We start from the raw sequence: 16,405 nt of genomic DNA, 5'->3' as shown, positions 1-16,405 counted from the left end.
ATGAGATAAAAAAGAATTTTTAATTTAAATCATTTTTACCATTTTTTAGATGGCATTTAGAACTTAAATCGTGACAATACTTGTACGATATTAAAGTAATAAAACAAGACTTTAAAATCCCTTTAAAACATAAATTTAAAACATAAGCTGTTCAAAAATTAATTTTATTAAATCAAGTACTTGATTTGACATAAAATACAAAGTATTTTATTTTAAACAAAAAACACTTTATAAAATAAACTGTTTAAATGTAACATTAATTCTAAAAAAAACCTTTTTATAAAAATGTATATTATGATTGTTTAAAAGTAAATATTAAATTGTACAATTAGCCAAGTATTGGAATGGATTTAAAACACGAAAATATTTATATTATACATAAAATCCTGAAATGTATGCAATAAATATTTAATTCATTCAAAAGTATATGTAGTACCAGTTTAAATATATAGATAATGCCAACAATACGTGCAGCTAAAGTAATACTGTTGTCTTTTTATACAATTTTAAGTTTTATAAGCTAAAATAACTAAAATATTCAACAGGATTATAGTGTAAAACTTGACTTATCCAAATCGCATTGATTGTATTCCTATAAATATATTTCTTGTAAGTTTTGTATATAAATTTTTTCATTAATATCTACAAATAATTTTTATACCGTAAAGTGTAAAATATTGATGAATCATTGCGACTTGGGCATGTCAAGTTATTGCTTCTTTCACTTTTTTGCTCGCTAATTTTCTCGTTATTAATTGAATACACTATTTATATAAATAAATAACTATTTATGTTGGAAGAAAAAGAAGAATAAGTACGATTATACATATACGATTGTATTTTTAATATAGTACGATCTGAGAATTATTTCTTCCGATTGACAACCACGCTAATATGGGCCATTTCTCCGCAAGCCACAATGTAAACAGAAACACGTACTTGTAGTAAGTTTTTACTATTGCTCCGACATAAGGTATAACTAAAACAGACATGAAAGTAAATTATCATGCAAATAATATCATAAAATACAAATTTATGCAACACTTACCGAAAAGATAGAACATGAAATCACGGTATTTTGCATTTAATCGACTATACCATCCAAGCGGTTGGTTATCTGAAATAAAGATGATCTTATTGAATATATTATAGTTTTCAATGAAGCAATATTTATTAATTGAGTAAAATCAATTTCTTTGTAAAAAGACATCAACAATAAAATTAATGTAATTTATATAAAAATAGATTATTATTTTCTTCATAGCAAAGATCACAGAGAAAAAAAGCAATTTTTTTTAATTGGAATCTGGTGCGTTAAATGAATTAATGTGAATAATTAAAAAAATGTTTACATACTCACATTCTATACCATGCAGTTCGTAGGTAAATTTTAGAAAAGCATGTTTATCTAAAGTTACGTCAACATACCACAATCCATCTAATATAGCTAATGCAATATGATGGAATTCGGATGGAGCATTATTTAAATGATCCTTTAAAATACCATTTACCTTTAGACACAATTTGCGAGTTTCTGCTACAGTTTTGCGACATAGATTTAGTCTGTAAATGATGACAAATAATCAATAATTTATAGTAAAATTTACAGAATTAATATTCTATAGTTCTATGTACTAGTAGTTTGAAAGTTTTAATAATATTAGAAACTGTGTAACAATAAAGGATTGTATTTGTGGATGAGCTAATTGTTGCGAAATATACTTTTAACGTCGTAATATACATTGGATATTTCTCATTTAGTCATATTTACAAAGACAGAACAATATGTGTCATTAAATTAAAAGTATTCAATGCATATAATGTGCATCCAGTACCGATCGGGAATTCCCAGCATATGACCTATCACTCGCCAGAAATGATTAAAAGCTTCTTTTTCTTGAGGTGTAATGTTCAAGCCGATAGACCTCGGAGAATTTAACATATATCCTATAAAAGCGAATTGTGTAATTGCCATATCACGTTGATAAATCCCTCCAACACCAGCTTTCACTGATCTCTTACTGCTCGACTTGTGTTTTCGGTGAATTACGTTTATTGTCTTATACATGCTAACAGAACATAAAAATTTAAAAATATTTGTAAACATATATTTTCTTACATTAAGAATTTTAGTATTATGTTTAATATAATTCAATGTAATGTAAAAAAAAGAATAATGTAGATACGGGTATTAATATGATTACAGAAGATTATACATAGAAAAATAACGGCTTATATGAGAGTCAAATAAAACTTTCATAACCATTATACACAGCAAAAAAATTTAGTATCAAATCAATCTTTGTTTCATATATAAGCAAGAATATAAAGTCTTGGAAGAACGTATAGTCTTAAACAGATATAATTTGTTTACATGAAGAGAAAAATTTGTTGATTTGATATTAATTTTTTTCTGTGTACGAGTACATATAAATTATGATGGTAGAAACATTCAACTCTCTGAAAAATTTTAATTCAGATTTATCTCAAGCAAGCAATAAAGATTGAAACTTTAATGTGAAGTAAAATGTTAGCTTGGCAATTTTCATAAAAAATATTTTTTATATCTTTTTTTCTACATTGTGCCGTTTAAAACATATTTATTTTATATTATATTACGATAAACGGTTTATCGTAAATAACTAAAAGTACCTAATAGTAAAAAGTCTTGAATAATATAAAAAAGTAATACAGTAAATAGAAAAATATACAAAACTGTACACACTTCGAAACTTACTCTGAATTTGGGTCATTTGGATCACACGTATACAGCTTGTAAATATGTAAAAGTGTCTGAGTATATCTGCTGAAAGTCAGGCAAGGTATACTACTTTTTTGTGTATATTTCAGCACCTATTGAAAAAGTTATTTATTTTTATTTTAGTATTTATTTATCTAATAAACAACATTTTATTATCAAAAAATTGGAAGTATAAAGGCTAATAAGAGTATATGGCGGTTGTTAATGCGTAAGTTAAAATAGTTTATTTTCTTCACAACAATGTAGAACGTTTTGGCTTCACTTCCAGTCTTTTTCAGCTATATTTTATTATATTTTTTTCAAACAACAGGTTATATTTAATAAAAAACGTTTTTCTGTGATGTGTAATAATACTTAATAATTATAATAAAAAATTATAATAAAATTAAGGACGAAAATAGTAGATCTTTTTCATTGAGTATGAAGAAAATTATTTACAGCTACTTTAAAAAACTACATGTACATACATATAATAATTACAAAAACAATTTAATTATAAAAAATGAAGGTTTTTATTACCTTTAACGTTTCTGGGACTACTATTATTGCAAGAAGTCCGGCAAAGCTACTTAATACCATTGATATGAGGTTTCGCTTATAAAAGTTTTGAGCTCTAAAATGAAAATGTATAATATAAATGCAATATATCTTACAAATATAATATAAATATTATATGAACGTTATTATTTGTAACGTAGGTGTGTTCTTTTTAGCTGAACTTGCACAGTTCATCTTTTCTCTTTTTCTTTTACCGGAAAAAAGAAGAAAGATGAACGACAAGAAGCGCACTGAAAAGAAGATTCGTCGTTATGCAATTATTGCCATTAAAAATTTCTGTAGTCCATAAATATATTTGAATTTTATAAACTTTTTGATGTTATTTGATATTACGTTTGTATATCACAACAATACTATATTATAAATATATTATCTCAAAATTTAATATTAAGTTAGTGATTAATGTAATAATTTCATTAATTTTTTTTCAGTACTTGATAACTTTTTTTTATGTTTAGTTTATATCGTGGATATATTGTTTATATTAAAAAACATCAATTATAATATAGTTAATTATAATCCATTATAGCAATAATTGCATTTTCAATACTTTATACCATATATTACACAAAAAAATACTTACTCTTTAAATAATTCTTCGTTATACCAACTTGGAAGATCTTTGGGAGTAACGTTCGCAATATTTGGTTCGATTAAGTTATTATCCTCCAATAGTAATTTAAAATGTTCTTCTACTGTCGGTGTTTGAACTGCAATACGATGATGTATGTAAAAGTTTGACTTTAAATTATTTGCTTACATAATTTTTTAATTTATGCTTGTTAAATATATATTATGTTGATTTTTTATTTATTTATATAATTTCGCAATTTTAACACTATACGTATACATATACGTTTTTAGGGAACGTATGATTCCGATCTCTCTAATTTAATTCAATTTAATTGAAGTTGAGTAATTCTGATTTTATAGTAGTGTGCCCGATGAATACGTAAAATGCTTAATTAGGCTATAAATTTATTTATTTACAATTTTTGTATTAAAACAATATTCATTTATATACTTATTCAAAATTTTAAGTTTTCAATTCTATTTATTTAAGAATATTTTATTGATCATTTCAGAAATATTCATTTGTGAATATTTTATGATTATTTCATAAATATAAAATTTATGTTTATTTTATAAATTTTATATTAATCCATATAAAATACTAATTAAAAAGGTCCGATAAGAAACGACATTGTTTAATATGTTGATTTATTATCTTTTAAAAGCATTGACAATAGTGTTCATTTTTTCTTTCGTATAAATCATTTTTTACAAAGTTTGACCAAAGTCGAAGGCAGAATATTTTACGTACTGTATCAACAGTTAAACGATTATGCTTGCTTACAAGTAAGTCGGAACTAAAAAAAATGTACGTTTTATAGGTACGCTTGTACCTATGAAGCTGATAAATAGTCTCTGTCGACCTTGCTAAGAATAAGATAAGCATCTTCGTGATCCTGTATCCAAATTCAAATTTTAAGCAAAAAAGTAAAATTAATCAAACAGATTTTAGTGTGAAAATAGTGTAATAAATAATCCTCCACCATAAAAATGCATCGCATTAATTCGATTTTTGCGTAAGCAGCGTTCTGACAGTGGGCAGAGTGGAAGTGAATGCGAAATCGAAAAATTTGTCATACTTTGATCCATAAGACAGCTTGATTTTTTGTCTTGTCATTTTTATTCTAATTAATATTTTAAAGCTTGTATTGTAAAAATAAAGAAATATCTAATCTAAATACCATGCTCATAAAATAATAGCAGGTGGAGAGAATGATTTGAAATAATTAAATTTATAACAATATACAGGAAAAAGTAAATTATGAAACGAGATTACACTTCAGAAGTTCATCGGATCAGGATATGGTTTAGAGTTAAAAATTTGTATTAATAAGAAATAACTATAGGAAATGATCCGTATAAAGTTAGACTAATGTTAGTTTTTGTCTTCAAATTTCTGTCCTTAAAGTTTTTTCTTTCTGTTTATGATGCTATAAGTACGAGGAAAACAAAAATCAAACTACAAAAAATAAATAAAAGCAGAATGAATATATTTTTCAAATAAAATAAAACGCATGCTTCCTGATAATTGTTAATATTCAAAATTTTTCACAATACAATTAGCATAAATATTAATTAAGTCTTAAATTAGTCTTTAAACTAGTTGTCAGGATTACATTTGTCTTTACAACAGTTTATTTAATAATTAATAATTAAACCTCGGGTGATATAATATTTAAAATATAAACATAAAAATTAGTTCATTATTAATTCCAGCACTTATACGAGTTATTTTAATGTCGTATTTTACTGTAAAATGAGGTAAAATGTAATTTACATAGCAAAATAACAATTTTTTGCAAAAAGCAATTTATCAGAAAAAACTGGAAAACTTCCGATCTTGTCTAGCGAGTTGAAAAAAGAAGTTTTTTGTAAACTGTAGCATAAGAGTTATTTTATACTTGAGTAAAAAATAACATACTTACCATCGTCGATATGTCTTTTCTTCATTTTTATTTAACTCAGACGTTCTTGTCACAATTGTGTCACAATATTATCTTTATGACTACTGAAAATTTTTTCTTTTGAAATACAAATTAGAATAACTATTTTTACCTGTCGCGGTAATACGATAGTATAAAAATGCAACTGATTCTCAATAACCAAGATAAAACACTATATAGCTACTCATATAGTTCGAGTTCGTTTCGAAGTCTTGGCAATAATGTTGCGGATTATTCTACTGACATGAAATTTACTGTCTTCGCAAGTAAGTACATTTTGTGGCGTAAATAAGATCAACTTCGTTTTTCTTCTGTTACTGAGAAATCATTGATAATACATTCAAATATCATACAACTTGTGAGAGGTTATTAAGACTATCTTTGAAATGTTTGCTTCACAAGTGATTATCGGAAATCATGGGGAGTTTTTTTTATATCGTCTAAGAAACCTCAACGTCATTAAGATCAATCATGAAACTGTTTTGATTGTATTCACTGTATTGTATTGTATTCACTGATTTTATTCATTGTAATTTTATAATGACATATTAAAATACTAAATGGAAGACTATCTATTCGAAAGATAGCTTATTAAAATAAATGCAGTAGTGCTTTGATCTATTGATGAGCATTTGTTTAGACTGTATGTTGTACAATATTTAGAATTTATATATTTTATTTAATAATCATTCGTTGTATGATGTAAAAGTTCTAAATTGTTTAAATACTTAATTGCAAAAAGTACTTAATTGCTTGAATAAAGAATGGCATACAGGTGCGATCTCATAAAAATCACTTTTTCTTATCCACATAATTCGGCAATGGTAGAAATTATCACTTCAATCGTATATACTTATTACGTTAAATTTAGCGATTATCCTATAGTGCCGCAAACAACTGCAATTTTTGCATTGGAAAACCTAAATTGATATTTTGATGTAATTATTGTGCAATAAAATTTGAATGTTGGACTACATAAGTATGCATGTATGTCAGTCAACATGTTAATTAAAAACTAAGCAATAATTTTTTAAATTTTCAGATTGGAGCACAAAATTGGACCATTAAGAAGACAGTGGTAAGTACAAAAGATTTTTCTATACTAATTTTGGACGGCGTTGAATTAAATAAATATTGAATATATAAGTTACAGTGAATGATTGAGTACATTATTATTGTACATATATTGATAATTGCTTACGTGTATAATTTTGTAGAAGATAATTTCTTGCTGCTTGTTCGAAAAGAGGTTATAATTTGTAAATATTCAAAGTACGCATATAGTTGCTAACGTCAGCTAAAGAAGAAATCAGAGATTAAATTATTGTTGCATAAATACGTTGCGTAAGTTAACATTTAATTACGTAAATCAATATCTATCCAAAAGTCTTCAACATGAAGTTGTTGCATTATTATAAATGTTATTTACATTTATTTAGATTTAAAGTAAACTAAAATGCAGTTTATTTAAAAGCTGCAATTTTTTTCTTAAGATATTGTCTTTTTTATTCAGTTAATATGTAATCAATTAACATGTTATTCCTAATTGCATTCCTTTTTTCGTAAATATGTCGTACACTTTTTGTATTAATTTAATATTCTACAAGATAAGAAAATAAATAACATTGTACATATATATTTACGATAAATATATATGTAAATTATTATGAGAAATTATTCGGGTCATTACATTTTTGCGCAAGTTACAATACTTGTTATGTAACAGCTGATTTAGATACAAATAAATTCGAACTTTCGTATAAGTTGTAATCCAGCTCAGCTTTTTCCGATTTTCTTTTATAAGACGGTGACTTGTACATTTCCCGTTTCTTTTGAATATCTCGAAACACCTCGCGAATTGGTCGCGAATCAGCGGCCTGTTTCAATTCATAGAAAAATACTATTGTTGACGCTAAAAGACCAATAATAAGGACTATAAAACCAGCGCCTAATGGTGTCAGCCCGAGAACAATGGGGTTGCTGTTGAGACCGTCGTACTCCTTGACAACTTCGCGAAGATTAAAACTGGCTCTTCGATGCATAACATTGTTGAGATGAAAGTGAGCGATGCCTGTCTCCTTCAACCATAGTATTAACTGGAGAATGAAGAAAATTTTAGAGTACAAGGATAAGTATTCCATCAAATCCGTAACATCGATGCAACACAGTTTTCTTATAAATTTATTGAAATGAAAGAGATAATAAAAACAATTCGATTTTTATACTTTTAAGAACTTACTATAATCTTACACATATTATTTAATAGCAATATTTATATTTATCACTGTCTGATTTTATAGAGATAAAAATTATGGATGTAGCTGCGTAAGCATTATACCTTTAAGACATTTTAGGGTAAATAAGATTTATAAGTATGAAAATAGTAATTGAGTATGCGATTACCATATCAATAGGTTTTAACAGCCACGGCTGAACCACAAAGGACGAATAATAATAGCCCACTTTTTCCTTCATAAGTCTGTAAGCCTTACAAGTATAGTTTACAGTTCATATTAGTTATTTTTAGCAGTTTTACATAAACGCATTCTTATATCTTACTTTAACATCCTCATTAAACATTTCGTCTTCAGGAAAGAAGATCGAGTCTATGATTTTTCCGAAAATTGCAAATTTACCCTCTTTGATTAATGTGTGTATGTATGTTTCATGACCAATCACAGATATATATCTTGATGGTAACTGGCTCGTGTAAGGATCCTAAAAGCATATAAGAAAGAGTTGTTGAATGCGTACCGTATCTCATCAATATTTTACATTTTTACATATTATAAGTAACATTTAATAATAAAAAAATAAATATAAAATAAATGATAAATAAATATATACAAAATTTTTCTTGAAAAAAGAGAAATGATAAATTGTTTCAATAAATTGATGCTTCAATTAAATACCTCAATTACTGATAAAATATAATCAGTTATCGATGCAGTAATCAGTTGGTTAAAAACACTTTTTTGGAAAGATCAACGAGTTATCTTATTTTATGCGTGCTAAAAATACCTTATGTATCTTTAGCATGCATAATCTTACTTTGTTTTGCGTGCTAAAAAAATATCAAGTACAATTGATGTTAATTTTTAATCAATTTAGATAGCTAATAATAATGTAAACGCAATTTTATGAAACAATTTGAATAAGATACACTACTCAAAAAAAAATAGGGAACACTTTCCAGACACCCAAAATTAGGCTATTTTCAAATGTCTGTAACTCGGTGAAAAATCATCGTAGATAAAAAATAAAAAAAGCATTTTGTAGCTTGAAGATCGAGCTTTAACGTTCTACCAGCAAATTTTCAAAATTCTTTTAACTTTCTTGTCTTATGCAGTAAAAAAGTACACCTTGTTTTGTTCGTTAAAATTTCGTATCTTTGACACTTTGCAGATCGATCAACAAATTTTTTTCAAATAATTCAAGTAAAATTTCATAAACTACAACATTTTACCTACAAAATGCTTTTTTAAAAATTTCTCTACGATTTTTTTGACCAAGTTACGCAACTTTGAAGCTAAACCTGCATTTTTTACAAATGATATCCGTACTCCGTGAAAAATCATCGTAGACAAAAAATCTAAAAACCATTTTAAAGCTCGAAGTTTCAGCTTTAACATGCTATTAATGGTTTTTAAAAATTTTGTCAATTTCTTAGTACTATGCCCCAAAAAAGATACACTGTTTTTTTCTTAAAATAACGTATTTTTAACAGCCTGTAGCTCAATAACAAAATTTTTCTCGAGAAATCCAATACAAGTGCCATAAAGTATGACATTTTCTCTACAAAATGCTTTTTTTAAAATTTTTTCTAAGATTTTTTTTGACCGAGTTACAAGACTTCGAAGATATACATTTTTTACAGTATATTTTTCCGAAAAATGACGTCTACCGCCGACTTTAGCATTATCCAATGTGCACCACGTGGAGGTTGCCAGTCGGATTTTTGCACATCATGTGTGTGTGTGTGTGTGTGTGCGTGTGTGTGTGTGAGTGTGTGTGTGTAAGTGTCACAGCAGAGATAAGGAGCCCACAGTTCGTCACTTCTGCACTATTTAACGACTCCAAACTTTCTTTACTGTGTATATGTGTGTGTGCGTGTGTGTGTGTGTGTGTGTGTATATCAAAGCAGAGATAAGGACCCCGCAGTTTGTCACTTTTGCAGTATTTAATGACTCCAAACCCTCTCTGCCATGTGTGTGTATGCGCGCGCGCGCATGAGTGTTCAATGGCGTATATTTCGTGTGTGTTCGTTATATCAACGATATTCTACGACCACACATTTTGCTATTAAATCGAACCTGTCGGAACTTTATTTTCATGCAGGACAACGCTCGACCTCATACGGCGAATATAACGCGACGTTTTTTTTTCAACGACTTGCAATTAGACTGTTAAATCATCCCACCAATAGCCCGGACTTAAATCCAATCGAGCACATTTGGGATGAAATGGAACGACGATTAAGGCGTCGCAAGGAACAGCCGCGAAATTTAAAAAAATTTGGAGAAATTTTAACGGAAATTTGGCACAACATTCCGCAAGATTGTATTGCAAGATGTATAAATATGCGAGAACGCTTGCAAGCAGTAATTGATCAGAGAGGAGGAAATACACACTATTGAACTCTCATGCGCGCGAGCGCATACACACACAGCAGAGAGGGTTTGGAGTCATTAAATACTGCAGAAGTGACAAACTGCGGGGTTCTTATCGCTGCTGTGATACACACACACACACACACACACACACACACACACACACACATACGCACGCATACACAGTAAAGAAGGTTTGGAGTCGTTAAATACTGCAGAAGTGACGAACTGCGGGCTCCTTATCTCTGCTGTGACACATACACACACACACACGCACGCACGCACGCACGCACGCGCGCACGCACACGCGCACAACGCACACATGCACGCGCGCGCGAGCGCACACACACACACACATACACACACACGATGTGCAAAAATCCGACCGGCAACCTCCACGTGGTGCACATTGGGTAATGCTAATGTCGGCGGTAGACGTCATTTTTCGGAAAAATGTACTGTAAGAAATGTATAAATTCAAAGTCTTGTAACTCGATCAAAAAAAATCGTAGAAAAAATTTTAGAAAAAGCATTTTGTAGAGAAAATGTCATACTTTGTGGCACTTGCATTGGATTTGTCGAGAAAAATTTTTTTATTGAGCTACAGGCTGTTAAAAATACGTTATTTTAAGGAAAAAACAGTGTATCCTTTTGGGGCATAGTACTAAGAAATTGAGAAAATTTTTGAAAACCGTTAATAGCATGTTAAAGCTGAAACTTCGAGCTCTAAAATGGTTTTTTGATTTTTTGTCTACAATTATTTTTCACGGAGTACGGATATCATTTGTAAAAAATGCAGGTTTAGCTTCAAAGTTGCGTAACTCGGTTAAAAAAAATCGTTGAGAAATTTTTAGAAAAGCATTTTGTAGGTAAAATGTTGTAGTTTATGAAATTTTACTTGAATTATTCGAAAAAAATTTGTTGGTCGATCTGCAAAGTGTCAAAAATACGAAATTTTAACGAACAAAACAAGGTGTGCTTTTTTACTGCATAAGACAAGGAAGTCAAAAGAATTTTGAAAATCTGCTGACAGAACGTTAAAGCTCGATCTTCAAGCTTCAAAATGCTTTTTTTATTTTTTATCTACGATGATTTTTCACCGAGTTACAGTCATTTGAAAATAGCCTAATTTTTGGTGTCTGGAAAGTGTTCCCTATTTTTTTTTGAGCAGTGTACTTTGAGACGGTCAAGCAAAATCTTGATGCTGAAATAATATTTCATGTGTTTTAATTCATATCGAACTGCGTTATTTTCAGATTCAAATACAGCTCTTGAAAATGAAACATAGTTAAATTGAAAGTCAATTTAATAATACCGATGTTAACTTGCATCTCTAAAATTTTCCTACCTCGTAGAAAGTGGAATGGGGGTTTCTAACGTTTATTTTCGTATAAATCAATACTATTTAAATGGAAGATATAGTAAAAAATAACTTAAATGATAGGCATTTGACAATTTTTTTTATGTTTATCGTGTTAACAGCGAAAGGGTATTTCCATAAACCTAAATTTTACGTACGTCCATGTCAAAGTAATCAGGCCAATATGGCAATGGCCTCGTATGACCCCACGATAAGTTGGCTTGAACAAATTGACGTACCGTATCGATCCTAATCAATACGAGATACAAATATTCAATATTGGTAGATTACAAAGTGTAAAAACAATATTGAAAAAATAATTAACCGAGCGTCAAAACCAAGCTAGATGTTAGTGCTTTGCTGCTAACAATATTATTTATTTATAATTTTAAGTACCCTACAAGAAATAATGAAGTCTGCAGAAATCGTACAGAGAACTTCGAGAATAGGACGCTATTTATTTGTAAACCGCATGTAATCCATAAAATTTATGTATGCACAAAATGGAAATGTTTTAAAATATTAACGACTAAAATGACACTGAGAATGACGCGATACAAGGGTCGAAACATTTGCGTTTGAATGTTAAACAAGTTGCGTGTGTGAAATTATAAATAAATAATATTGTTAACATTAACACATCCAGCTTGGCTTTAACGCTAGGTTAATAGGAGATATCTTTTATATCTTAATAATAAAAATATTATTTAATAGTAAAAAATTACATATTTAAAAGAAAAAGTATAAACCATAATAAGAGTAAGTAAGGCTAGTGATAAATAACTTTTTACTAAAATTATTTTAATAAAAAGTAATTATTCTTACAGGTTTTTTTTTCATACATTGATTAATAAAAAATTAATTGAAAATTAAATATATTAATTAAACAAATATAATTATATGTAATGATAACATGATTATCGTTACCTATCCTCGTATTCTAAACTTGTAAGTCTTGCTGCAAGACTGCTGCAGTAGGCGGTTACCAGCAGGAATCCTGTAGTTTGCCATAAATGCAATTCGTATCTAGCATTAGCGGTATCTCTGGGCACCCACGTACCCACTAAACGACCGATTAATTCCGTAATTGTGACGAAAATGCTCCGAAAACCTAAGACAATATTTTTTATTCAAATGTCATATATTTTATCTAGATATTATTATATCATAAAGTGCAATTAAAATTGGAAGTTTATCATTGTTAATGTTTTTTACAAAGCAAAGAAACGAGGTAAAATGGAACTTTTTAAGTATATAATTTTCATGTTATTAACACACAAGTGTAAGAGCCATGTCCTTATCTTAAATCTTATCTTAAATCTATACACGAAACTCTTGAAAAGTGGTAATTCTGATTAAATGATAAAATTTGTAATACATTGAAAAAGTCAGATGCATTGATAAAAACTGAAAAGATCCAAATTAAATACTGTTCTGTTCATCTGTTGTTTCGATCATCAATGTACAATATGTACATGATGAATATTAACTTACGTTTCGGAAATTTTGGATCGATCCTAGAACGTATATACATATACATGCTCTTAACAAACAACATGACTATTACAAGTATCCAACATAGCACTGAGAAAGGTCTCGTGAGCGCCCAAAAATTGGTGATCGGTTGCGGTCGCGGTACCAAAAAGTGCATGAACATCTCAATCCAAGGTGTGGACATGTTTACGAATTCGTTGTGATTCTTTGTTAACCAAACACTCCCGAATGCTAGATCGACCTTTTGCGGGATCATAAATTATTTTAAATTATTTTATTGATATTTTATTAAAATTTAAATATCAAATATTTAAGTATTTTTTAACAAAGAAAAGGATTTGTATTTTTAGCACTTTCTCCTTTGCACGTAAAATATGAGAAATTTAAAATATATTAAAAGCAAATTTTAAGTAGTATACTAATAATTATTATTACCTATAAACTTTAATAAGGAATTATTTTAGTGTTTTCATAACTAAAGTTTGAGATAACTTGGTAATGTTAAATTCATTATTAATTACGTCATAAAAATTATGTTTATTAGACTTACAATTAGATTAATTTAAGTAATATAATTATACCTTTTTTTCTCGTATAAGTTGAATTACACCGCCAGTCCATTCTGTATCATTTACGCGTCGACCGTATCTAAATATGAATTTATTTATAAGACTAATGTTTATCATGTATTTCTAATGAAGAATCTACACGCACAATTACCTGTACTTTCCTTTTAACTTTCGTATTGTCCAAGTAAAATTTAATTTCTCAGCTATGGCCAGAAGTAGCCTCACTTCTATTCCATCCAATTCATTATCTGTGAGATATACATATAAACACGTTATTAAGAATTATTTAATTTTCTATAATTTTATTTATTTTTTTATATTAATTAGTATTTTAGAGACTGTAACAGTAATTAACAAATATTAATTAAGATTAATTTTAAGTTTAAGTAATTTTATTCACCATCTGCTACAAAAATCTCTTCTTCGACGCCGTTAATTATTTTCGTCGTTGTTTTATTAAGATATGAAAAAGGTGGCTGATAAAAGGTACACACTTGAAGTTCTCTACCTCTCATATTAACCAAGTTGAATTCAGACATCATCTCCTCGTAACTAATTTACGGCATTTATGCCATTTAAAGTATATAATGTATTTATAATATTTCAGACATGTAAAAAAGCAGATTAAGGTACCTGAATTAAACAAGACTAGCGTGCCCGATGAATACATAAAATGCATAATTGGGCTATGCCGATTTGATGATGACTCCGAAGTTGAATCAACCCGTTTGAACAAAAATCTTTTGAATAAATCTTGTTTATAACTGTTAATCTGTTTTACGCACTACTAATAGCGCTGCACTCTCATTAGTCTTTATAATTACTTCTGTTTTCTAAAGATAATTTTATTTTTGTGAGTGATTGACATAACACATTTTATTTTATTACTTAATTTATTTTAATATCTCCACAGAAAGTAAAACAAATTAGGTGAGTCTTCTTCGGCTCAGGTACCTTATTTTTAAACTGATAATTTACGAGGAAGTATACATGATATAAACATACTTGATATAAACAAATGAAAGAGTTACAAAAACTTGCATACCTGTTAACTTTTAGAAAAAATCTGGGTTTCAAATAGTTTTCGGATAAGGTCCATATTCCAGATCTCGATACAATATTGGCATTTGAATTCCCGTATAAAGATACATTGAAAAGTGTCGAAGTATTTTTTAATTCGCCATCGATGATAACAAGAATTTCTGTCGTTGAAATGGACGAAGGTACTCTGTCGAAAAATATATACTTGCATGAATTTTAGAATAATATAATTTTAGTTTGGTTAAATGGTCGTGCGTTTCATTTTATATTTATCTTTTTATTCACGTTCAACATTTTACATATTATATTTTATTGAATTTAATTGCTTGTTTTTCAACATAATTAACATTTAAGAAATATATTAAGGTATTTATATCTTTCATTTGTTTTACACTCTCATAGCCTTTTCTATTTCCTTATCCGTCGGTCCCAGCAAGAAATATCCTCGACAGTCGTAAAGTATTTGATGTAGAAGATATTCGTGTGGATAAATCTCGATAAATTGATTGAATAATACTTCTACGTTATAAATCGGTTCTGCAAAGAAAGTCACTTTACGCATTGCGTTATTTCTTCGAAAGTATGTACGCACATACGAACCACTTAAAAAAATATTACAACATTTGGAGTAAAGAAATGATTTCTTAACCATTGTCGTGAAATTTTCTCTTGAAATCCAAGATTCGACTGTGAAATTCTTCATAATATTTTTTTTGTCAGTTAACACTGGCATAACGATGAGTGATAAAACACCGAACATTGAATTCACTTTCATAATGTATCATTATCAAAAGATTGTTACAATGTAATAATGTAATCTTTATGCAAGTAACTGTTAACGATATCTGAAGAGTAATATTTGTGAGTCAATCACCTATGTTCATTAAGACGTTCACCGATCTTACTTTCTTATAAATTAATGAAAACGTTGCATGTACGTGTACGTAAGTAATATTTAATCTTCAGTCGTTATATCTACTCACACCTGCATTGTTTATTTCAAACTTCTCAGAATTATCGAATACACTGTTAAATAACATTACACAAATCAACATTATTATATGAAATTTTTCTTAACACGAGGTTTAGTTGAAATTTAATGTTTTTAGTATTTGAAATATTGTGTTATCATTGATTCGATTCTAAGTTAATATTTAAACACACTTAATTATATAATTTGATTAATTAATTTTTAATGGTCGAAACCGACTTGCTCGATTATTGTTGTGTGCCACAATAAATTCCTTTTCTCAGATTTTTGAAACACTTAACAGCTAGTACGTAACGCGAGAAAGTCTGAAATGAGAATGAGAGTTGACTTGGTGAGTTGCTCTAAATAGAATTGCACGTTGGATAGTGTCTGTATGAGCACACTCATTTGTGCAGTCTATATAGTCTTTCGTGTACGATGAGACACTCGGGGTGCAATTTGACAGCAGATAACTACCTCGATAGCTGAATAAACACGTAGGCACGACCAACATGGTTGACATAAG

The 16,405-nt window shown here is 28.6% G+C and overlaps 2 protein-coding genes and 1 long non-coding RNA gene across 5 annotated transcripts in view; 1 reads left to right on the top strand and 2 right to left on the bottom strand.

The window, feature by feature from the left end:
- The window catches only part of LOC113002982, a 54,081-nt gene extending 46,196 nt beyond the window's left edge, over positions 1–7,885 (top strand). The window contains exons 3-4 of the long non-coding RNA XR_003268214.2: positions 6,878–6,913; positions 7,781–7,885. This is a non-coding gene — a long non-coding RNA (uncharacterized LOC113002982). The remainder of the gene's footprint in view (positions 1–6,877; positions 6,914–7,780) is intronic.
- LOC105199958 lies at positions 452–6,179 on the bottom strand. The gene is made up of 8 exons (XM_011167291.3): positions 5,818–6,179; positions 3,903–4,029; positions 3,281–3,374; positions 2,738–2,853; positions 1,836–2,069; positions 1,361–1,563; positions 1,049–1,117; positions 452–979 (listed from the first exon to the last, which is right to left on the bottom strand). The coding sequence occupies exons 1-8, from the start codon at positions 5,840–5,842 to the stop codon at positions 843–845; spliced, it is 1,005 nt and encodes a 334-aa protein (XP_011165593.1). The 5' UTR covers positions 5,843–6,179; the 3' UTR covers positions 452–842.
- Positions 6,983–16,381, bottom strand: LOC105199957. 3 transcript variants are annotated; one of them, XM_039451489.1, is made up of 12 exons: positions 15,510–16,381; positions 15,302–15,446; positions 14,914–15,096; positions 14,269–14,420; positions 14,020–14,116; positions 13,881–13,947; positions 13,300–13,540; positions 12,733–12,916; positions 11,964–12,054; positions 8,395–8,553; positions 8,239–8,322; positions 6,983–7,931 (listed from the first exon to the last, which is right to left on the bottom strand). In XM_039451489.1, exons 1-12 carry the CDS (start codon positions 15,682–15,684, stop codon positions 7,551–7,553), a joined length of 1,959 nt encoding a protein of 652 aa, XP_039307423.1. In that variant the 5' UTR covers positions 15,685–16,381; the 3' UTR covers positions 6,983–7,550. The 3 variants fall into 3 exon arrangements, with proteins under 3 accessions (XP_039307423.1, XP_025986154.2, XP_039307424.1); XM_026130369.2 differs by having other exon boundaries at positions 15,302–16,381; XM_039451490.1 differs by having other exon boundaries at positions 7,791–7,931; positions 8,239–8,314; positions 15,302–16,381.
- Positions 16,382–16,405: the final 24 nt, after the last annotated feature.

Source organism: Solenopsis invicta, chromosome 7 (genome assembly GCF_016802725.1).
Source record: "Solenopsis invicta isolate M01_SB chromosome 7, UNIL_Sinv_3.0, whole genome shotgun sequence".
Classification (NCBI taxonomy): domain Eukaryota; kingdom Metazoa; phylum Arthropoda; class Insecta; order Hymenoptera; family Formicidae; genus Solenopsis; species Solenopsis invicta.
The sequence above is the reverse complement of the archived record's forward strand: the minus strand, read 5'-3'. Positions and strand labels throughout refer to the sequence as shown.

Bases quoted from the DNA above. Each gene is read 5' to 3' on its own strand.
- LOC105199958 (XM_011167291.3), bottom strand. From the start codon at position 5,842: ATGAAGAAAAGACATATCGACGATG. The intron at 4,030-5,817 runs GTAAGTATGTTA...ATCGTATTGCAG, and splicing joins GAAAAGACATATCGACGATG to TTCAAACACCGACAGTAGAA. The intron at 980-1,048 runs GTAAGTGTTGCA...TGTCTGTTTTAG, and splicing joins TTTCATGTTCTATCTTTTCG to TTATACCTTATGTCGGAGCA.
- LOC105199957 (XM_026130369.2), bottom strand. From the start codon at position 15,684: ATGAAAGTGAATTCAATGTTCGGTGTTTTATCACTCATCGTTATGCCA. The intron at 15,097-15,301 runs GTAAAACAAATG...ATTTTTCGACAG, and splicing joins ATAGAAAAGGCTATGAGAGT to AGTACCTTCGTCCATTTCAA. The intron at 13,541-13,880 runs GTATAATTATAT...ATCCCGCAAAAG, and splicing joins AACTTATACGAGAAAAAAAG to GTCGATCTAGCATTCGGGAG.